The sequence below is a fragment of the Talpa europaea genome (genome assembly GCF_964194135.1).
Source record: "Talpa europaea genome assembly, chromosome: 15".
Classification (NCBI taxonomy): domain Eukaryota; kingdom Metazoa; phylum Chordata; class Mammalia; order Eulipotyphla; family Talpidae; genus Talpa; species Talpa europaea.
In genome coordinates this window covers 68,451,009-68,475,759 of record NC_140083.1, presented here as the reverse complement: position 1 = coordinate 68,475,759, position 24,751 = coordinate 68,451,009, and the positions used below count along the sequence as shown (strand labels likewise).

At 40.9% G+C, this 24,751-nt stretch overlaps 1 protein-coding gene and 1 pseudogene across 2 annotated transcripts; one reads left to right on the top strand and one right to left on the bottom strand.

Moving 5' to 3' along the window:
* Nucleotides 1-3,514: 3,514 nt before the first annotated feature.
* AICDA (activation induced cytidine deaminase) lies at nt 3,515-13,719 on the bottom strand (the record flags this gene model as incomplete). Its single annotated transcript, XM_084256076.1, has 6 exons — nt 3,515-3,568; nt 3,994-4,109; nt 4,387-4,657; nt 6,342-6,489; nt 11,968-12,043; nt 13,683-13,719. 6 exons carry the CDS (start codon nt 13,717-13,719, stop codon nt 3,515-3,517), a joined length of 702 nt encoding a protein of 233 aa, XP_084112202.1.
* An 801-nt stretch (nt 13,720-14,520) lies between these two features.
* Nucleotides 14,521-21,080, top strand: LOC311185450 (cullin-2-like; annotated as a pseudogene). The gene is made up of 2 exons: nt 14,521-14,532; nt 18,822-21,080. The product of its transcript is annotated as a cullin-2-like (transcript).
* The last annotated feature ends 3,671 nt before the right edge of the window (nt 21,081-24,751 follow it).

The window sequence follows — 24,751 nt, the reverse complement described above, 5'->3', positions numbered from 1 at the left end:
GATATATACATGAGAATTTTGTGTTAAGATGAGATGGCTAGAATTGGAATGGCTGGGTTACTTTATACATATTTAAAATGTTTTTAATATTTATGGGGTTGACAAATCATCATGGTGGCATCATCAATCTCTAAAATACTTTTACCAAATTCATAAAAGTCCCTATTCAAAGGGATTTGGGGGGACATTAAGAGATTTGGGGAAACATTAATTATTTTTTTTTTACATTAAGTACTCCCCATTCCCTTCTCACTATAGCCCTAGCAACCCCTAATCTCGGTCTCTATAGACTTACCTGTTCTGAACATTCATATAATGGAATCATACCATATGCAATTCTGTGTCCTACTTTTACTTAGTATGATGCTTTCAAGATTCATCTATATGTTGGCAGGTATCAGTGCTCCCTCCTTTTTATGACTTGAAAAACACCATCGTATGGATCTATCACATTTGGTTCATCCCTTCACCAAGTTGATGGACATTTGCATGTTTTTACTTTTTGGTTATTATGAGAAAATGTTGCTCAGTACATTCAGGTACAAGTTTTTGTTTGAACATATGTTTTAATTCTCTTGGATATAGACGTTGGAGTGGAGTTGCTGGTTTATACAATGATTCTGTGTTTAACTTTTTTTTTTAAAGATTTATTTATTTATGCATACAAGAGCTGGGGTACAGGTCAGAGATGTGAGGGGGTGAGAGGATTCACCAGAGACAGAGTGGGGAACAGAACAGGCAGACTGACTGAAGTACACTGCTGAGAGGAGCAGTGGGTGAGACAGGAGAGGTCTGCTGTGCCATGTGCATCACCTCCATGGCTTGGGATTGAACTCATGGCTGCAGAGGCTGCGGATTACTTCATAGTGTGGTGCTTAACCGCTTTCGCCACCAGAGAGGCGCCCCCTGTGTTTAACTTTTGAGGAACCACTGAACTGTCTTTCATAGTGGCTGCACAGTCTTAGATTTCCACAAGTCAATATATGAAGGTTTCGATTTTTCCACATCCTCACTAATAATGGGTATTATTGGGGTTTTGTGTATAGCCATTCTGGTGTAAGTATGAATGGTATCTCAATGTGATTTTTTTTTTTAAAGATTTATTTATTTATACAAGAACCGGGGTACAGGCCAGATTCACGGGAGGGTGAGAGGATTCACCTGAAACAGAGCGGGGAACAGAACAGGCATACCGACGAAATACACTGCTGAGGGGAGCAGTGGGCGCAACAGGAGAGGTCTGCCGCGCCATATGTGACCCTTGGCGGCCTGCCAGGATCGAACCAGCGATGCAGCGGCTGCAGACAGCTTCACAGTGCTGCGCTCAACCGCCTGCACTACCAGGGGAGGCCCTCAATGTGGTTTTTAATTTGCATTTCCCTAATGGCTAAGGATGTTAAGCATCTTTTCTTATGTTTACTAGATACTTGTAAATCTTTTGAAGAAATGCCTATTTTGTTACGATTTCTTTATATATTCTGGATACTAGATTCTTACCAGATATAATATTTGTAAATATTTTCTCTACTTTTTTGCTTTATTTGCTTGTGGTTTTGGTGCTCTATTTGAGACTGTAGTCATATCCCAGGTCATGAAGATTGCTACTTATGCTTCCTTCTCAGAGTTGTATAGTTTTTAGTTCTTACATGGCAATGTATTACAATAAAATTTTAGTTACTTTTTATGGTTGGTATGTGGCAGAAGTTCAGATTCATTCTTTTGCATATGATTATTCAGTTGTCCCAAATTGCTGTTGCAAAGGCTATTTTTCTCCCATTGGGTGTTCTAGCAATCTTGTCATATATATATGCAGACATTGGTACATGGGCTAACTTTCACACCTTTTCCTTTTTTGAAATGACTTTTTCTTTCAGGTTGCATTGGTTTACAACACAGTAAAATGACTTAGGAGAATAGGTACAGATCTTAGAAATATGTCACCATACTACATGCACTGCCAAAGCCCCCACATTTCTTTACCACAGATCATTGGCCCCCTCCCTCTATTTTGACTTTTTATAAATCACTTTTGCAATTTATTTGGTATTTTATTTCCAAAACTTCCAAAATTATTCAATTTTTTGAAAATCACAATGAAATTTGTGGGAAAAAATATACTAAAAAATCAATAGAACTGTTTCAATGCAATATTACAATGTTTGATTGGTGCAATAATACACCTTTCTATTAGAATAATTTCTGAAGGTATACAATGATAAGCCATTGGAAGTCTATTTTAATATATCAGAAAAGGAAATTATGATACAAAAATATTAGATGCTATATAACAATATAAAATATGAGTACATAAAGCAAGGACTTAATATTTAACTTTTACACAGACTTATATACAATAGGGCTGAGACTATACAGTTATGCTTACAACTTTTCCTTTGAATTTACTCATATGCATTGCAAGGGCTTCTAGTTAATACATGCATAGTCATAGTTATTTTCAAAATTTTTCTTGCAGTCAAAAATAGTTGTTAGAGACTAGAGAGGCATTTCTTGCCATGTCAGATCCCCACTTTTTCTGGATAAAACACTATTTCCTTGCAATATTGTGTCATCCTTCCCACCCCCGATATTATTCCCTTTTGTCACATTTTCTTACATAGTTGAACATTTCTTTCAGAGAAACATCACGTACAAAGTAGAAAACTGACTTGGCTGACACAGCTGAAGTTAAATGACCCATCAGAAAGCATAGGTATTTCTCTTGTCAATATTCAAGCAACTCCCTTCCAAACATTCACTGATTCATGGGCTTCTTTAAAAGATTTGTGTTTCCAGATTTGTTTCTTGAAGCATCAACTCACTTTTAGAGTATCTTCTTCACAGTCCTCACATTCACTCTACGAGTCTTTAACAATCTGAAGGTGACCATGTGTGTTGAACAATAAGAAAAACAATTCTCTAAGGACAAACAAAAAAACGCCCCCAAGTTTTTAAAAGGTGGTTATTAAAACTTGGATATTAATGCTCTGGAGGAATGGTTTGGTGTAACTATCACCCAGATTTAGATTTGCCCATCAGGATCTATAGATCATGGCCTGATGGTAGAGTTTGATCTTTTGAAAGTGAATCCCAAAGGAAAAGAGTATAGAAATCTACCACTAACATCACTGAAAATTCAAAATGAATTTTAAAAAGTAAGGATACAAGTTATTAAGACATTTGATCCTCTCACCATGCTATTAAGGATTTACCTTGTCCTTAGTTCCTGCCTAAAAGGCAGTACATTGACACTTCAGGTTCACCCAGGCTCTACAGTTCTGTGGCTTCCCAATAGGGGGCATTCTAGCATTGAGGGGAAAAAAAGGTACCAGTTGCAACCTTATTCTGGTGGGTCTGTCTGTGTTCCTTCTCTATATTTTCAAGACATTTTTCAAGTCATGAATGTTTTTTTCTCAACTTTAAGAAAGCGAGAATTGAAGGAACACAGAAGGCTCGGAGGACTGCTTTACCATCTTCATAGATAATTCATAGTATGTTAAATTCTTGGAAGTTGGTTTCAAAGTCCCAAAGTACGAAATGCATCTCGTAAATCATCCACTTCATAGAGGGGCTGCAGAGAAAAAAAATAAAATAAAATGAGTGGATGACATGTTTTGGGACAAGTGAGCGGAGAGAAGGCAGGAAGTAATTCTACCTGGAGAGAAGCACAATCAAGCACTTTCCAACAGAAAGAAAGGGGAGGAGAAAAGGTTAGGCAGACAGAGAGTTCTGAATTCTGAATTGTGCAGAAGAGCAAATTCAATTGCAGAAATAGCGACAAAAAGCCCAAAGGGAAAGTAAGATTTTCATCAGAGGAGAAATAAGGAGTGACAAATACACACATGATTTTATATGTATTTCATATTTACATTTCCATACTTATAGATTTTATTTATTCAAATAATATGAAAATGTAAAAAATAAGGAAAGAAAATATGATCAGCTCCAGGAAACGATGACGTTGGAGAGAGGGAGAAAAAGAAAGAAGCCCCTTACCAAAAGGATGCGCCGAAGCTGTCTGGATAGACGCACGGAATTTTCATGCAGTCCTTCCCAAGCTTTGAAGGTTTTTTCCCGGTTTTCCACAAAAGTATTCCAGCAATAAAAATAATCTTTAAAAGAAGGGAGGGCAGGGAAAAGATGGTTCAGATCTCAAATCAAGAGGACGAATTACCTTGGCCCGTTTTTAATTTTCTCCCCTCCCTGTCCCCCAATCTTGTGCCAAAGCCATTAATTATTTTCCTCTGATTCTAATTGATGGAAAATTTGGGGCTCCAAAGGGGAACCAGAACCTTTCTTCCCTCTGAATTGCCCCAATTCTCACTGTGCATTGCAATCCCATGTGGTGGCTGCTGCACCCAAGCTGGCACGGGGAGGCCCCACTCGCACCTTTGAAGGTCATGATGGCTATTTGGACCCCAGCGCTGTGCAGCCGCCGCAGCCCCTCTGGCTCGGCCTTTCGGTCCTCGCAGAAGTAGAGGCGCGCGGTGAAGATCCTAAGACTGAGGTTGGGGTACCCTCTCAGAAAGTCAGCCACGTGGCGGGCACAGTCGTAGCAGGGGCTCCAGGAGGTGAACCAGGTCACGCGGTAGCACCGGCCGGGGTCCAGGTCCCAGTCTGAGATGTAGCGGAGGAAAAGCAATTCCACGTGGCAACCCGCCTAGGGAGAGAGCAGAGCACGCAGCTGCAGTTTATCAAACCTCACTGCGGTTCTAGTGGCTTTACAGTTATTATATTCATCATCTCCCCGCCCCCAACCCCTCACCCCCGTGATCTTTTGGGTGTCTGTAGTTTTTGCCTTTACCCTTACAGGAAGGTTAAGGTTCTGCCAGGAAGAGCAGATGGGAAGAGTGGAACAAGGCTGTGGATTTTGTGAGGAATCAAGAATGAAATGAGTTGATTTTGGACAAAGCAGCATCACACTATCTCTGATTTCATTTGTGTTTATGAAGTTAGTACTTTTTGTACCTTTAGGGGAAAAAAATGGGTTGGGCATGCTTGCTGAGATAATATGCCAGACCACTAGGTGGAGGTAGGGAGCTTGGCTAGAGCAGGGTGAGGCCACAGGTGAGGCCACAGGTGTATGTAACTTGAGAGGTCAGAGGCAATGCCAAGAGCAATGGAAGGTGATTCCTGTGGCTAGTGGTGATAGTGAGATGTAGCAAGTCCCCTCAGTACTGCAGAATACTAGTTAGTCCCACAATCTTGAAGACCTAGGCTTGATTTTCTGTCTTCACCACTCCTGAGACTTGGACCAGTTACCCAACTAGTTACCCAATAAAATGTTGTTGTGAGGAATAGGTAAGAGGGAGGTTAGTTAAGGCTTGGTAACAGCAAAGCCTTCTATAGTTAAACTGTCTTGTCACCCAAGGGGAAAGAGATTGGGATGGGAAACAACTGATATGAGGTCATGTATATGATATAATGGAGGTTGAAATAAAATGAATAGTAAGGTAATCATTAGACAATGAGCCAGACAAGGTCATTCGACCTTTGCGTTCTCTGGGTTTCTACCAAGACTAGATGCTATGGGAGGAGGTATACATAGGCAGGAACTTAATGTAAGCCCATTTGGATTTTGGTGCAAAAGTCCCTTGAAAATGCACCTCTCTGCTCTTTCAGCTGCTAAGAGACTAATTGAATTAATCAGTTGAGACTTCCTGAGTTTTTGGACTAACCATGCTGACTTGAACACACTGGTCCCATTTATATGAGGGAATATAAATCATTTGGAAAACAGAATTGAGTTATTAATTTTTCCTTAATTTTTCTGGGAGGTTGGTCATATTATTCCAGATCTAGAGGATGTTTACCCTCAATTTCCTCCTAAATCACAAAGGCAATTCAGATGCTGAGGAAGAGGGAGGAAAGTTTGGGGGCAGTTATTCTTTTTTTTTTTTTAAAGATCTATTTATGCATACAATAACTGGGGTACAGGCCACAGGTGCAGGAGGTGAGAAGATTCACCAGAGACAGTGGGGAGCAGAACAGGCAGACTGACTGAAATACACTTCTGAGGGGAGCAGTGGGCAAGACAGGAGAGGTCTGCTGTACCATGTGGGTAGCTCCCTGGCCTGCTGGGGATGGAATCCAGCTGCAGGGCCTGTGGATAGCTTCATAGCGCTGTGCTTAACCTCTTGAGCCACCAGGGAGGCCCCTCGGGGCAGTTATTCTTGGCATGGAAGCAATGTGTGACACTAAGTGGAGCATAATTGGGGAGACCATTAAATGATGTTCCTTGTGACCTATGTGTTTTGCCTGTGTGGACATGTAGAATACCACCAGAAAGACTAGCAGTGTTTGTTTAGGCTTTAACTGCCTGGGAAGCCAATTTTCGTTGATACCTTGTTGCGAAGGTGACCAAAGTCCAAGGAAAATGAGGTGGCACTATCTCTCCGCTTTACCACATAGCACAAGTAGGTCTCACGCCGGCCCTTAGCCCAGCGGACATTTTTGAACTGGTAAAGAAACTTCTTATGGTTCATCAGGAGGCTGTGGATGAGAGGAGAAACACATTACCATCAAGCTTCTAAAAATGTATACTTCATTGGACCAATCGAGATGTTCTTACTTCCTTGACTGCGTGCTCAGACCTAGTGAACCTGAGATTCATTATAAGCCCCCTTTCATCCTTACATTTAAGACCAATTTAGAGATACTCAGCAAGAACCCCACCCATGCTACCTCAGGGAACAGCCTCTTCCCACAATTGTCTTCTAGGGGATGGATACATTGGAAATACAAACTTCCTAATCAGACCCATGATTAATGTTTCCAGGTCACCCATCTAATCTCTACCTAAATGTCCAATATGTACCTGAAACTTAACATGATCACAATATTCCTGTGCTGTCCTGTGTCTCTTGGCTTTCCCATCTCAGCTGAAAACTCAGAATCACCTTTGTTTTTTGTTTTTTTTTTTAATAGAGGCATGTTTTATTTATTTATTTGTTTGTTTGTTTTGTTTATACAAGCACTGGGTACAGTCAGAAGCACGGGAGGGTGAGAGAATTCACCAGAGCCAGAGCGGGGAGCAGAGCAGGCAGAAGGACCGAAGTACACTGCTGAGGGGAGCAGCGGGCGGCAGGAGAGGTCTGCACGCCATGTGGGACCCTCCTCTGGTGGCCGGGGAGCAGCCGGGGATCGAACCGATGCCGCAGAGGCTGCGGGCAGCTTCGTAACCCAGCGCTCAACCACTGCGCCACCGGGGAGGCCCTCAGAATCACCTTTGGTTCTTTCTTTTTCTTCATTCAAGTAGTCATCTGATTATCCTTGAAGTTTTACCTGTTCTATTCCTTTTGTTCTCTGCTCAGTCCAAGCCCTCATCTTTCAATTTTTTATATTGTCTTAGCTTCTTAACTGGTCCTTTTGCCTCTGTCCTGCAGACTGTACCAGATTTAGTTAACTGAACCCAGAGCTGACCATGTCATCTCCCCACCGAGATCCCCCAATGATTCTTTTCTGCCCACAGAATAAACTCCACTCCCGGATGTGGTATTTAGCACCACTTTTTACATTTGGTCTTCAACCGCCATTTCTAGACATTTCTACATTTCCTAGTAATTTTTTCTTCCTTTCCCACTTTTGGAGACTGAAGGCTCCTTTTCCTCAGCTCTTTTCCCCCAGTTACCTTGCTGGTGCCAGCCTATCTTTCCTTCTGGGTAAAACCTATAAATCCTTTAAAGCCTCACCACATTTCAATTCTTCTGGTAAGACCTTTTCACCACTCTCAGTTTCTAGACAATAATAGAACAATAACAGCAACAAAAGCATTTCAGTGGTGTCCTATCCCTCAGCTTATCCTATCTAAGTGCTCACTTTTGTCACCAATTGGTTGCTTGAATGTCTCCCCAATTACTGTTCTGACACAAAAGTATCACTTTAGAAGTAATATTTTTTGGAGGGGTCTATCTGGGTGGCCTAGGGGTTGTCTCGGTGCTATCACCACTACCACCTAAGTTTGATCCCCGGCCAGGGAGCTAACCCACAGGGTACAGCAGACCTCTCCTGTCTCACCCACTGCTCCCCTCAGCAGTGTATTTCAGTAGATCCATCTGTTCTGCTCCTCACTCTGTCTTTGGTGAATCCTCTCACTCCCCTGAACCTCTGGCCTACACCACAGACCTATGCAGAAATAAATAAAATAAATATTGAAAAAGGTAATTTTTTAAGTATAAGAGCAATACCCAACTGTTAACTTGAATACTATAAAGTAAGATTTAAAATTTGGAACATATATATTTAATGGTACTTAACTTTTACACAGTATCTAACGACAGCTGTTAAATATTCCCTTCTGGACTTTTTATAGACATGTTTGCATGATTTTGATTAATTTTGTGTTTTGCTTCTTTAACTGGGGGTTAATCTAAACATTTTGCTATGTTCTCAGCCAGGATATTGCTCTGAATTTTGTTCCCTGGTTATGGCACAGTGTTTTGGATATCATCTGTACTAAATTGAATTGAATTTGTGGAAATACAGTGTGGTTGATTCCAAAAAAAGGAGTAGCATCTCCGATTTTGTCAGCTAGAGTTTTTCAGAAATGTCATCCAATTTGTGGAGATAATGTTGCCCCCTAATGGGGTCAGGCAGAAGTGCAGAAGATAGGAATTTGAATACGGTTTGCAGGCAAGAGAACTGAAACTTTTTTTTTTCACTTGGAGGTACAATTTACATACTTCACTGATTTAAAGTGTACAGATCTATGAATATTGGTAGATGTAAACACCCAAAACTTCAGTGAGGATACAGAATATTTCCTGAATGCCTTTACCCCAGAGTTTCCTTATCCACTTTTGCAGTTAATTCTTCTCTCCTCCAGCAACCACTAAGTTGTCCTTAATATAAATTAGTCTTCATTTCCTGGACTCTTATATAAACCGTACATGGTCTCCCTGTTGGTGTCTGATTTATTCACTTAGCATGATGACTTTGAAATTATATCATGTTGCTGCCTGTGTTAGTGGTTCTTTTGCTGTTACTGGAGTGTTCCATTGTGTGGCTACAGCAGGTTTCATTATTCATTCATCTGCTCACAGGCTCGGGATGATTCCATTTCAAGGCTACTGTGAATAAAGCTTCTATGGGCATTCATGCATCAGTTTTTGGGGACATATGTTGACATCTTAACGGTGCAATATGTGAGGCAGACTCTGGCTTTAAAAGTGAAGTACCCAAATGTCAACCTTATTAAATAGATTAGCAAAGACAAGAGCTTTTTATTGCTTTCTTTCTCTCTCTCACACACACTGAGTTTAAAGGAATGCACTTTAAACCTAGAGACTAGAGCTTCCCTGGTGGTGTAGGGGTTAAGTCTAAAAGCACTATCACTGCCTCTGCCTGAGTTTTGAGTTTGATCCCTGACAGGGAACTAACCCACATGGCACAGCAGACCTCATCTATCATGCCCGAGCTCCCCTAAGTAGTGTATTTCAGTAAATCTACCTGTTTTGCTCCCCACTCTGTCTCTGGTAAATCCTCATTTCTTTTCCCCCCACACCTCTGGCCTACACCTCAGTTCTAATAATAAAGATTTTTAAGTAAAATCTTTAAAAAGAAAAAACAACCAAAACCCCCCTAGAAACTAGATTTACCACCAGCACACACATTATAGCAAATAATATAAAAATTGGTCAGTCATATATTAGTTTATAAATGAACAGTGCATATTTGGCAGGAATCTGAAATGATACCAACAAACAGTAATTTTTATTTTGAAAATAAAAATTGGTGATGACTGTAGTGCTACTGCCATGACAATTATTAATATTTACTTCATTAGCATATAAAAATTGCATGCATTATAAATGCGGAGGAAAAAATTTCTTTTTGGGACCCTTTAAAACGATCAAGCATTGGGTCTTCCTGGTGGTGCAAAGGGTTAAGCACTATGTTTTTGGTTTTTTTTTTAAAGATTTATTTATTTATACAAGCATTGGGTACAGTCAGAAGCGCGGGAGGGTGAGAGAATTCACCAGAGCAGGGAACAGAACAGGCAGACTGATGAAATACACTGCTGAGGGGAGCAACAGGCAGCAGGAGAGGTCTGTCGCACCGTGTGTGACCTTCGCCGGTGGCTGGGGATCGAACCGGCGCTGCAGAGGCTGAGGGCAGCTTCGCAGCCTAGCGGTCAACCGCTGCGCCACCAGGGGAGACCCCGGGTTAAGCACTATGAAGCTATCGGCAGCCTCCGCAGCACGAGTTTGATCCCCAGCCAACCAGAGAGCTACACACATGGCACAGCAGACCTCTCCTTTTTTGCCTGTTGCTCCCCTTAGCGCAGTGTATTTCAGTCAGTCTGCCTGTTCTCTTCCCCACTCTGTCTCTGGGGAATCTTCTCATTCCCGTACTCTGGCCTGTACCCCGGTTCTTACATTTAAATATATCTTAAAAAAAAAAAAAAGAATCAAGCATTATCTCTTAACCATAAATTCCTTTTACATTTTAATTTACTCTCCTTGACTGCCTGTATGAGAAAGCAGGGGAAACTGTATCATGTACTGTGTGCAGTACCAGGAGTTACCTGCTACTAGGAGCAAGAAAACACATTCTATATAGAAATTACAAGACAAAGATGAGTTCACATGGACTTTTCCCTCCTTCCCCAGATGATCATGTAATAGAATCTCAGGACTGTTAACTTGACTCAGCACTTCCCTTGCATGTAGCCGGCAGGCAGCCTATGTCCAGCACCATTCTGGCTGTGAAGGACACTGCAGAGGCAGTTTTTTTAGGTCCAAAGATTGACAGCTGCAATGGACAGCTGTGCCCCCTGAGGCAGAACACTACCTGCATACCCAGCAATGCAAACCAGAGGCAAGCAGATTAAAAATAATCCTGTGTCTTGAGTGTGTCCTCACTAAGGCACTCTGCAGCTATTATTTATATTCCTTAAGGATAATTATAAATCTCTCTCATCTGTTGAATTTCTTTTTTCCTTTTTTGTCTTTCTCTGAATTTTAATTATCTGTTTACCATTATTTTGCATACACATGTATAAACATCTCCATTGGACACTTTACCTACAACTTATGCCTCAGGTTCATTTTCAAAATTTCATTGTAAACTGATGACTGTAACCTTTGCCCTCCGGAAAATATTCTGCCCCTACTCTGAGCAGATACAAAGATGTAAACCTACTTTACCTCAAACATAATTTGTGGGGGAAATATTTCCTGATGAATGCAACCATTACATATTTAACTCTGTAGTAAATTTTGTGTGAAAGAGTTAAATGGAGATGTGGATTAGGTATGATTCACATACATTTGTAATAATGAGAAACTGTGGTAATTAAATTGTCATAAATTGCATGTAAACACTTAACAGATTATACATTTAAGAAATGAGCCAAGCCATGTCTGAAGAAATTGAAAACTAAGTATATGATAGTAACAATGCTATTAACAGCTTAACAATTGGGCCTATATTATTAAGTAATTTTATTTGGTGGAGTTTTTTCTCCCTTATAATAAACACAATCATAGAGACTTGCAAGCAATTACTGTTGACTCCAAGCACTAAAAAATAACTTCCTTCTTACATAATTAAATGATTCAGTAGTCTCCCTAAGAAAGTTAAACTCCAAGGGGTTTTATAGTTGAATGTTTACAAAATTATTACAGTTAATATTTTCAGTAAAAGTGTTATTTTTCATGATTTGACTCTCTGAACATTTGGTTTGTTAATATTGCTAACATAAACTATTTCTAACTGCAAAACAAATCTTAGGACAAACCAATGTAAGGTGTATAATACAGGTTCTTTCAAATATGGAAAAGACAGAGATGAAGAAATTAGGTGGAGACCTAATTTCATCAGAAATGTGACAGATCCAGAAAAAAGTGCACATTGACCAAGCAGATCTTGAGTCAGTGATGAGAGAGGGCTAGCTCCCAAACTCAATACTTAGCTTAGCCCTGAGAAGGAAGCCAGTCCCACCACCCCTGAGGAGAACTGCCCCTTTACCTGTCCATAGTGGAATCCAGGGTGTCTGTTGTGGTTCTCAGGCTAAGGAAAGCTTGTCTCCAGCACTGCTGCCTCCCTGACAATGACCCACACATTCAAATTTGAGCTGATTCTTTTGGGCTCCTCCCCCCACCACATCACCACCACCAGGTACCCCAAAGGCCTTCCTCCTGTTTGGGTCCAGTGAAGATGGGGGCGGGGTTGTCATAAGCAAAGTCACATGGGTTTCATGATTGAGCCTCCCTGTGCTTCTTGGGGTAGGTTCATTCAGGGTTGCTTCTCTTTAAAAAACATCCATGCTCCACAGGTAAAACCAGAAAGTAGCAGTAGAGACTTCTTAAATTGCTTCCAATAATATCTTTAATTTTAAAAGCATCATAGCAATGTTCATTTAAATCACACCATATGAAAAAAAAAATCACACCATATGTTCCATGAGCTGAAAGTATCTATTCCCTGTTTAATCACACGTCTCTGAATCTCATATAAGCGCTCACAGAGCCTGCGTTGTGACTGACAGAAAATTAGAACATGGGACATAAGAAATTTTGCTTCCCAAGGCACTGACTTTTGTTCTTTCTGATTGCATTACAAGAATTGCTAGAAGACTAGGTGGTTGCACTAGAGCAATTTTTTTCTTTTTTGCACAAGCCATCTTTTCCACAGAACACGGTATTTAATCAAAGTCAGAAGCAACCGGGCCTCCCTGGTGGTGCAAGGAGTTAAGCACAGCACTGTGAAGATATCCGCAGTCTCTGCGGCACAAGTTTGATTCCCCGCTGGCCAGGGAGCTATCCACATGGCGCAGCAAACCTCTCCTGTCTCACCCACTGCACCCCTCAGCAATGTATTTCATTCAGTCTGCCTGTTTTGCTCCCCACACTGTCTCTGGTGAATCCTCTCACGTCGGCACCTCTGGCCTGTACCCCAGTTTTTGTATGCATAAATAAATAAATCTTTAAAAAAATAAAAAAGAGTCAGAAGCAATCATACCCCAATTAAAAATGCCTATTTAAAAATTTAAATGCCTGGGCCTCCCCGGTGGCTCAGCGGGTTGAGTGCAGCGCTATGAAACTGTCTGCAGACTCTGCAGCGTGGGTTCGATTCGCGGCGGGCCAGAGAGACGCCAACATGGCGCGGCAGTCCTCTCCTGTCTCACCCGCTGATCCCTTCGGCAGCGCTTTTGGTCAGTCTTCCTGTTCTGCTCCCTGCTCTGTCTCTGGTGAATCCTCTCACCCTCCCACGACTTTGGCCTGTACCCCAGCTCTTGTATAAATAAATAAATCTTTAAAAAAATTTTCAAATGCCCAATTAAAAAATGACTATTTCATCAGGAAGAAGCAGCATCTGATGACTTCATTGAACTTGGAATTTTCAAATAAGAGGCTTTTAATTTCTGTTCTCATTATTTAATCTACTGAAGGTTTTGCCTTTTCCCTTTTACCTCAGCGCATACACATTCTATTTATTCATTTCATACAACATCATGCCTATGTGTGATAGAAAGTTCCAGGTACTAGGGATACGGTGATGAGCAAAGGGTACATTTTCTGCTCTCTACTCCTGCCTCAAGGCTCTAAGTATTATCTGTACAATGATGGCTTCCAAGTTAATAGATCTAGCTTGGAACTTCCCCTTGAAATCTGGGCACGTGTGTCCAGCATCTGCTCTGTTCAGGATCACTAGTTGGCTGTGAATGTGCTAAAACTGATTACCTGTTTTCTCCCTCACACAAACTGCTTGTCTCGCCATCTTCCAGATCCCAGTGACAGTGTCCTGCTTTCCAGGTCTCAGGCCAACCTGGCAACATTGCTTGACCCCTGGTGCTTCTGAATCCCATACCCAATCCCTTACCAGATTCTGAAAGTAGTTTCGGAACAAATCCAGGAACTGACTTTCATCATCTCCAGGTCTGAACAACGTGCATGATTGCATTTAGCCCCCCAGCTTCTGGTTTCCAGAGTCATCCTTTTACAAGCATTTTAGATCCTGTCACTTCTGTCAGCTCCCCATGGCTCATTTTCTCGGGAATAACCAACTTCCTTACTAGGATCCTCACAACACCTACTACCTGCTCCTACCTATCCCATCTGACTCTCTCTTTCTCTCTCCTGTTCCTGCTTATGCAAAGGACACTCAATCTCACCTTGTATATTGTCACGATTTGATCCCTTGTTTATGTCTTTACTCAAATATTCCCTTGTAGTTCAAGGTTTTCTTAGTCACTGTATCTGACCTTTTAACTATATCCCACCACTGCTGATGTGACTTTTTCTTTGTTCTAACTTTGTTACAACACTGGGCTTTTGGGGAGTTGAGTGGGTAGAACAGGTTTGATTGAAGTAACTTTGCATTAAAACACGTTCCAGGCCTTAGGCTGAGCTTAAGGGGAACAATGACACATAGTTCATTGGGAAATGTTTTGCTTAAGCCTTAAAAAAAAAATAGATTCACAGCATCTCAATGTTGAAGGAACCTTAATGATCCTCTAGCCTTCTGCTTCTCAAAATGGATTGTGTCTATCTGGAATTAACCCTAAATGTAAGGTGGACAATGCATCAGGCAGTAAGTCAAAACCACAGGATAAACACGTCTTGGTGTCTTAGGACATTAATTTTTTCCAAAGACTAGAGGAAAACAGCATTTCTATCTAAATTAGAGTAGACTATAATGTGCAAATTAATTTTCCTTAGGACTTTTCCCCATAAACCTATCCTTCCATCATTTAAAAAAGTCTTCACGGAACAGAAGATTGTAATGCCTTTAATTTCCCTTGGTACATGAATAAGTGCAGAGAAGGCGCCATCAGCACGGCTGCTAACATAGCATCATGTAACTGTTAAAGATAAAACACATTCCAGGGAAGTTTCAGACTAACACAAGTTATTTGGGATAATATCCTCAGATGACCCATATTTCTTATTTTACTCCTTTTTATTTTTTATTTTTCTTAGATTTATTTGTTTATGCATACAAGAACTGGGGTACAGGCCAGAGGTGTGGAGGTGCGAGGATTCACCCAAGACAGAATGGGGAGCAGAACAGGCAGATTGACTGAAGGGAGCAGTGGGCGAGTCAGGAGAGGTCTGCTGCACAATGTGGGTAACTCTCTGGCTGGGGATCGAACTTGTGCTGTGGTGGCTGAGTATAGCTTCATAGGTTGTGTCTTGCCCTCTTACGCCACCAGGGAGGCCCTATTTTACTCTTTCTTTTTTTTTTTTTTTTAGAAATTATCTGTTTTTTTCTATATTTTTAAGATATATTTATAAAAGAACTGGGGTACAGGTCAGAGGCGTGGAAGGGTGAGAGAATTTGCTAGAGTGGGGAGCAGAACAGGCAGACAGACCGAAGACACTGCTGAGGGGAGCAGTGGGTGAGGCAGGAGAGGTCTGCCATGCCTAGTGGGTTTCTCCCTGGCCAGCCGGGAATTGAACCCACGCTGTAGAGGCTGCAGACAGCTTCACAGTGCAGAGTTCAATCCGCTGAGCCAGAAGGGAGGCCCTTTACTCCTTTTTTTTTTTTTAATAGGACAGTTTAATGGGGGGGGGGAATGAGAAGCAAAGATTCTGTAATTCTTTTTTTTTTTTTTTTTAAGATTTATTTATACAAGAACCAGGGTACAGGTTAGATGCGTGGGAGGGTGAAAGGATTCATCAGAGACAGAGTGGGGAACAGAACAGGCAGACTGACGAAATACACTGCGGAGGGGAGTAGTGGGCGAGACAGGAGAGTTCTGCCGCACCATGTGGGACCCTGGCCGGCCAGCCAGGATAGAACCGGCGGTGCAGAGGCCGGGGACAGCTTCACGGCGCTGTGCTCAACCACCTGAGCCACCAGGGGAGGCCCAGATTCTGTAATTTTTTATGGATCCCTGCTCATGGACCCAAAACAGTGGTCTGCCCTCTCATACAACCCCAGAAACATCATTCCCAGTATTATTGTCCTGTTCACTGATGGTAGTTCAAAGGAAGAAGAGAAGCAGTAGAACCGAAACTTCATGATACACCTGGTGCTTGAGTGAGATCTTGATGAATTACTTTTATTTATTTATGCATGTAAGAGCAGGGGTGTAAGCCAGAGGTGAGGGGTGAGTGGATTCACCAGAGACAGAGTGGGGAGTAGAACAGGCAGATCTACTGAAACATTGCTGAGGGGAGCAGCAGGTGATACAGGAGAGGTCTGCTGCACCATGTGGGTTAGCTTCCTTGGCTGGGGATCGAACTCATGCTGCAATGGCTGGCAATAGCTTGATAGTGCTGAGACTTTAATCGCTGTGCCACCAGGAAGGCCCCAAGAATGGGAAAAATTTTAATAAACAAATCCTGGAGAATACAGTGATATGAGATCTTAGATCTGGCCCTTTCAGCAACAATTTGCATGACTGTGAGGAAGACTTCATTCTTTAGTCATTCCTGAGAATCTGCTTAGCATCTGGCAATAGTGGAATATGCTAGACATATTCCACTCTGTAGGTGGCACGAACCACATAGCAAAGGCAGGGCACTGGGTCTGTCCTGCAGGCTTTAGCAAAAACCAGCTGCATTGTTTGGTTGAATGATGGCTCATAACAGAACAACAGTGGGAGACAAAATTGAGATACTATTCATGTTTCACATAAGCTTCTTTAGAAAAGCTTTCTAACAAAATTGACAGTTAAATACCTTGCACAATGACTGTTTAGAAAATAAGGAATTCAAGTGACACGGGTTGTCCAGCATAAGAAAATCTTTATTTCTCAGAAAGCTAGATTCCTTTTTCAGCCTCCTTCTTTTGAAGGAAGGAAATTACCTCTCTTATCATTACCACAGCATTTTTCATTCCTAGTGACTTGGAGTTAGTTCATGAGATTAGAAAAAGACAATTTTGTGGAGTTTCATTCAGTTATTTTTAAAGGCCATTTTCCTTACTAACAACCTTCTCCCCTTACCAAACTTCTCTTGAAAAACCACAGCCCAAACTGGTTAATTTATTTTTAACGAAAACAGCGCAACTGGGAAAGTGACTCTGGTGACTGAGGTGAGCCTCAGACACCTGGACTTCACCTCTGTGGCTCCTCATCATGAGACCCACAAGGTGAGGTTTCATTCTGGCCAGTGTGTGAGCCCTGGGGCACCCCCCTGGGGCTTCTCCAGGGTCTCCATTCCTGTGTCTAGCACCAAGAAGCTCCCAGAGGGACTCCCCTGACTGCTATTTTTGGACACCAGGTAGATTGTTCAACCTGATACCTTGTTGTTTTTGAAAGAGTCCAAAAAGGGGTCTGTGTGGGTAAAAGTGGTTTTTGGAGTGCTTCCACTTCTGCATTTCCCGATTTTTGTTTTTCTCAGCTTACGGCCAGCCATATTTATTGAATTATCGCTGGGGTGTGAAGAAGTTGAGGGACAACTTCTGAACATACAGGAATTACTCATTCACCTTCTGCTGAGCAGCTGCCTAGGAGTCACTGAGGTTGAAAGAACATTAAACAAGTATTCATCAAAAGTCATGGGCTTAACAAAAGGCTAAAGAAAATTCTTTGAGGGGGAAAAGGAACTAAAGAAGCTTTATCAATCTTACAACTATGAAATATAGTATATAGAGTAATCAGAAAAGTTGGGTTTTATAATCCAGCACCCAAACACTTAAAATCTATCACCACTATTTCCTAGCAAAGTGCCTTTTGAGTGTATTTCCCCATGTGTAAAATACAGATAAACAATAGTAGTAATAGCTAACATTCACTGGGCACTTACTTTATACCCAGTTCTGTGCTAAGCATGTTGCCTACATCATCTCAAGTTCAAGCACTGGGGACCATTATGATTTTCAGACATAGCTATTGAGGCCTAGGGCTAAAGCAAATTCCTGCAAGATTGTTAGAGAGAATGGGATCAAGTAAATATGAAGGCCATTCTATATTCATTTTTATGAATGAACGAACAAATGAATGAATGAATGAATGAAGGTATTCATTTTTTTAATGAAGCATTATCTTGCAATCGCTGATATTTAGATAACATTATAAAAAATACAAATTGTGGTCACCAACAGGTTTTCTGCTTCTGTGGCTGCAAGATTCTGACGAGAGATCTAATGGGAGTGAGTAGCTATGTGTAGGTGTCTCACTTTGTGAATTAGTGTATAAAGTGCAGATTCCAGTGTTTAGTCCCTACTGATTTTCATTCAGTAAGTTTAGAGAGCAACCCAAGACTCCACCTTTTTAACAAGTGCATATTAATTCCAAAGCAAGTGGTTTTCAGTTTGGAACCTAACTTTGATATACTGGTCTAGAGGACCTCGTTTCCTGAAAAGAAAATGTATGTCAATGTAAATGGCAAAAGGTGTTATTCCAAGCAGAAATTAAAAAGCAGCTCTAATCTCTTGGAGGGAAGAGAACATGCTTTGCTCAATTTTGTTTCCCTAGCACTGTGTGGACACAGATATTCAAAAGCTGTTCAAGGTTAATCACCCACACTTCCCCAAGGCCTGGGAACTAGGTCTATCCTGACCGTGTCATTCTTTTACTCTTACAATAGTCCTGAGGCTTTGGTAACAATGGGTTCTACTTTGACAGGGAGGAAAACAGGCACAGAAATGTTGATCACAGTGGTGGAGGGAGGAAGTTAGGATTGACACCTAGCTACAGAGTTGGTGCTCTGAAACACAAAAATCTGTACTTCCCGAGAGAATTACTTCCCAAGAAGTGACTGTCATCCCCTACTCCTAGTATAGGAACCTGAAGGCCTGGAGGAGTCTCCCATTGAGGAAAGCATGTTGATTGAATGACACACACATTTTGGATTTTTGTTAGAATCCTCTGATTCCTTTATCTTCCTTGAAAATCTATTTGCTGGATACCTTGATTTCTTTCTTTGCAGGACGGAAAGATTCCGACACCAAACCTGCACTCTTTGCAACAAAGTGCAGTAAATTTTGGTAAATTATGGGAGAAACTTGAAAAAGCCATCAAAGCTATTCTTAGATTGGGATATGTCGAAAAGACAACGTGGAATAATCACTTCACAGATATGTATGTCTTACGTGTGGCTTATCCGCTACAGTCTGGGGGAATGCTTTATAAAGAAACAAAGACATTTTTGGAAAATCACGTTCGAGATTTGTGCGAGAGAGTTCTGGAGTCCAGAGAACAAGTACTTGTCACATATGCTAGGTGTTGGGAAGAGTATAGCAGGGGCACAAATTCTCTGAACTACTTGTATAGGCATCTCAACACCCAGTTTATTGAAAAGAATAAATTTACAGTTGATTTTCACTATGACTGACATAAAAATAAAAGAACCATTAATGGAAATAGGAAAGTTGCCCTTGTATATCTGGAAGAGATTCATGGTTAAGCCACTTCAGGACATTCTTTTCGGCATGCCACTTCAAGAAATCAAAAATTATCATGATGGAGAGGACCCAAACCAGCAAATATTCCATGCAGTTATTAACTCCTTTGTTCATGTGGAACAGTATGAGGAGGTATTGCCCTTAAAGTTTTATCAAGAAATCTTTGAGTCCCCTTTTCTGGCTGACATAAGAGAGTATTATAAACAAGAAGTATCCAATTTGTTACAAGAATTGAACTGCTCACAGTATATGGAAATGGTTATAAGTAGATTAAAAGATGAAGAAATTCTATGTCAAAAATATCTACCACCCAGTTTACATAGAAAAGTGATGTGTGAGTTTCAGCAACGAATGATAATAGACCACTTGCAGTTCTTACAAGCAGAATGTCAGAATATTATCTGACAAGAGAAAAAAAATGACATAGCCAATTTGTACATCTTACTCTGTACTGTGTCCACTGGCTTGCCTTATGTGGCTCAGGAGCTGCAAAATTACATCCATGATAAGGTCCTTAGGGTCACCAGTAATCTGAGTCAGGAAAATACACCAGCAGAATTTGTGGAGTCAGTACTGAAAGTGCATGGTAAGTTTGTCCAATTTAACAGCACCACTTTGAATGGTGATCCGCTCTTTATGGCTGCATTAGATAAGGCCTTTACAATGGCTGTAAATTACAGAGAGCCTAAATCTGTTTGTAAAGCACCTGAATTGCTTGCTAAGTACTGTGACAACTTACTTAAGAAATCAGCAAAAGGGATGACTGAGGATGAAGTGGAAGACAAACTGGTGAGATGCTATGATTTTTTTCAAATACATCAACGATAAGGATCTTTTCCAAAAATTATACACAAGAATGCTTGCAAACCGTTTAATTCATGGATTATCTAGGTCTATGGATGCTGAAGGAAGTATGATCAATAAATTAAAGCGAGCCTGTGGCTATGAGTTTGCCAGGGAGCTTCATCACATGTACACAGATATGAGTATCAGTGCAGATCTCAACAGAAAGTTCAATGATTTTATCAAGAACCAAGACACAGTAATAAACCTGGGAATTAGTTTCCAGATAAATATTCTCCGAACTGGCTCCTGGCCTTTTACTCAGGTTCCTTCGGTTATATTGGCAATTCCCCAGGGGTTGGAAAAAAGTGTACAGATATTCACATTATTTTACAATCAGCATTTCAATGGAAGGAAGCTAACATGGTTACACTCTTTCTGTACAGGTGAAGTTAAAATGAACTATTTGAACAAACCATCTGTAGCCATAGTTACAACATACCAAATGGCCGTTCTTCTTGACTTTTAACAACAGTGAAACCCTCACCTATAAAGAGCTTCAAGACAGCAGTCAGATGAATGAAAAGGAATTGACCAGAGCAATCAAATCATTGCTTGATGTGAAAATGATGGACCATAACTCAGAAAAGGAAGGCATACTCACAGAATCTTCATTTTCATTAAATATGAACTTCAGCATTAAGAGAACAAGATTTAAGGTTGCCACACCAATGCAGAAAGAGACACCCCAAGAAATGGAGCAGACTAGAAGTGCTGTAAATGAAGACAGGAAAATGTATCTCCAAGAGACTATAGTTTGAATTATGAAAACGCGCAAAGTACTTCGGCATAATCACCTTATTCAAGAGGTGATTAGCCAGTCCAGAGCTCGGTTTAACCCCAGTATCAGCATAATTAAAAAGTGTATTGAAGTTCTGATAGACAAAGAGTACATGGAACGCAGTCCAAGGGTGGCAGATGAATACAATTACATTGTGTGATGTCACCCTTTTCCCGCATGGGTATGAGGTGACTGCTTCACTTTCAGTTCCAGTGGAAGAAAGCCAACCGAAGTCACCATGATTTGGTCATTTAGCAGCCCTTGTTTTTTGTATGTTTTCAGCATCACCAGTACCGCATCCTGAGCTTCCTGCTTAGACACATGGGCATATTTCATCTTGACATTTATTTATTTATGCACTCAAAAGCTGAGGTGCAAGGCTGGTAGTAGTGGTGAGAGGATTGACCGGAGACAGAGTGGGGAGCAAAACAGGCTGGATGACTGGAATACATTGCTGAGGGGAACAGTTGGTAAGACAGGAGAGGTCTGCTGCCCCATGTGGATCAGCTCCCTGGCTAGGGATTGAACTTGTGTTGCAGTGGCTGCTGATAGCGTCATAGTGCTGAGACTTAACCCCTTGCACCACCAGGGAGGTCTTTGACATTTCTTAAAATCTTATTAAAAGAATGCTGAAATGTTGACATTTGGTTGACTGGCATGCTTTTTCTCCCCTCCTGTTTTCAATTGATGTTTTGCTGTTTTGTGTATCTTAAAGGGCACAGACTTCAGTATTGTGCAGATCACTTAATTGTATCTCATTAATATGCAAACATGATATTGCTGCTTGTCAAAAAAAAAATTAAATTAAACTGGTAAATTCTTTTCCCCAGTAGGAAGGGCCATCCTGGAACCCAACATCTGCGTCAACTAGGACATTTAAGGGTTCACTGCAGCCTCTACTTGGAAGATTTGGGATGTGAGAAAAAAATAAATCAGGACTCTCTTAAACTGTAAATTAGAATTTGCAGTTTTCCACATTTTCTCTACTCAATGCCTAATCAGCAAGGGTCATATCTCTATTATAAGGGACAGAATAGAAGCTTCTACCTACTCTGCAACAGTGAGAGAAACCAATCAGCTTAAGCTGTAGGAAAATCCTATAGTCTTGTTAAATATGTAATAGTCTTACTGGGCTAAATCCTTTGCAAACACGAACCACTTGTAAGGCACATGTCTTCCCACCAGTTGAGATTATCACCCCAGGATTATACAACTGGTAAGTGTCACCTCAGGATTGGCCCTAAAGCAAATGCTATTTTTTATATTAAATGCACTTCTGGAGCCTTCCCTGGTGGCACAAGGGGTTAAACATAGCACTATGAAGTCAGCTGCAGCCTCTGCAGCATGAGTTCGATCCCTGGCTGTGCAGAGAGCTACCCACATGGTGCAGCAGACCTCTCCTGTCTCATCCACTGCTCCCCTCAGCAGTGTATTTCAGTCAGTCTGCCTGTTCTGTTCCCCACTCTGTCTCTGGTGAATCCTCTCACCACCTCCCTCCCCCACCCCACACCTCTGGCCTGTGCCCCAGTTCTTGTATGCATAAATAAATCTTTAAAATAAATGAATGCACTTCTATGTTGATTTGTGATCTAGATACCTTGCATATAGACAATATACTATAGTCATTAATACATTGCAGGAGAGGAATTATTCCTTTCCTATATGAGAACATATCACAATTCTTATGAAGTGTACCTCTGAATTCATGGATTTTTGTACTTTAATTACTATACTGCCTCATGTTTCTATCTGTTTCTGAGATAATGGCAACACGAAACAGTTAAGTTACCTTCAAATAAATTAGTTTCAGCTCCAGTAAAACTGTCATTCTTGGTTATAAAGAACATTATTGAAGTCATTCTTGTTTTTTGATAATATTACACAGTTCCAGAAGCTTACTTGTATTATATAATTTTATTTCCCTCCCCCAAGCTCACCCCTTTTCAAAAATGACTATGGATGTAATTTTATGCAAACAAAACACTTTTTGTGTGTGAGCAATTGTCATTTTCCTTCATGTAACGCCTTGTGTTGGACCATTTGGAACAGAACGACATATTAAGAAACAGTATATAATTGATACCTCAATGGCCATCAGTCTCTAAGTGAGTAATGTGAATTTATTTCCTTATGCTCACTCACTGCTCATCTATTACTTTTTGTGTAGGGTTTAGAGGAGGTGAATTCCAAACAAACTGATCACCTTGAACTCAGTTCTTATGGACTGTTAAATTTAATTATATACTCCATAAAGCTATACATCACAGATGCATGGCTTGGTAAAAACAGAAGAAAGGAAGACAAGAGGAAAGAAAAATGCCAGAGACAGAGAAAAGGACTACAGGACCCCTAGGTCTCTGTCTTACTGACAGTGATTGAACAAATCGAAAAAAAAAAAAAAAAAAAAACACTATCAGCTATTTAAAAAATTGAGGGTTTGAGGTGAAGTGAGTTTGATTTGTCAACAGGAAGCTATGGGTTCTGTGCATCTATTTATATAAACAACATTTGCTTTTTCCATCTTGGGTTCTGCCCAGAAGTTGTCGTCTGACTACTACTTGTGACTCTGGTTGACTGGTTTTTAGAAAAAAAAAAAAGAGAGAAAAAAAAAAACCCAACTGTGGCCACCTGTTTCTCTACCACAGAGAAACTCAACAAGTCACTTTCCCTTAACGTTTGGTCGAAAATGATAAAATATAACAAGGATTTCATTTTCATTGACATGCAATTTAAACCAAATCTTTGCCTCCCTGAGTTGACAAAACTGTAAGGACAATCCTGCCTCACCTTCCTTGTGTCTATCTTGTAAGTTTCCAGATGTCTCATGACTTCTTTACCACGAACCCCAAGCACCCTCCTTCCCGACACCTCTACCCTCTGCCCCCTGCCCTGATTTCAAATGCCATCACCACCCCCCACCCCCCAATTTTCTATCCCTTTTGTCTGGTGCTCTTCTACCTTTTCTTCTGTTTTTTCCTCATATTTCTTTCATCGCGGGTATGAATGCTCAGGACAGACGAAGAGGGGGAACTTGGGCTGCATGTTACTTGCACCTTCTACCAGGTGTAAAGTATTTGGTTAAACCCCCAGCTTTTGCCACAAGCACCCTGAAGCAGAGAAGGGAGGAGCTTGTGGCTAGCAACATATACGGTTAACATATATGGTTTGATGTCATCAAAAGCAAGCCCAGAAGCGGTGAGACCAGCTGGGTTTTGCACCATCGCCTATGAGTCAAAAGAATACTTTGAGAAAGTGTGCATGGATTGCTGCTTAGAGAGTATAGTATACACTTGATTTTCCAGAAGTTTCATTCGAGAGAAGAGAATTTTAAGTTGTCAGCATGAAATATGAAAAAAAGGTTTTGCCCAGAGCACTACCAGCTTATTTTGTCAAGAGAAAGTAAAGGGGAATCCTATGGATCAGCAGATAAGGCTGTTATCTCCTGAAGGCAACAGGAAGGAATCCAAACTCAAAAATTGCATAAAGATACTTTTACCAAATCCTTGAACTCCAACATCCTAAGTTGCGTTATTGTGGCTCAGATAAATGTTTTCATAAATTTCCTAACAAAGTAGATTGTCATTTGTGTTCACCAGGAAATGGATAATATTAATATCATAATGAGTAAAAAAGGAAAAGAAAACTAGAACCACTGAGACCTGAAATAAGACAAGGGTCAAAAAACACCAGTAAAGAGGCAGTGAATGGAAGAGTGTTTCTGGGAAAAAAAGCAACAGATCAAAATAATCCCCTGAAACTTTTTTTTTTTAAGATTTATTTGTGCAATCAAGAACTCTGGGGTATAGGCCAGAGGTGCGGGGGCTGAGAAGA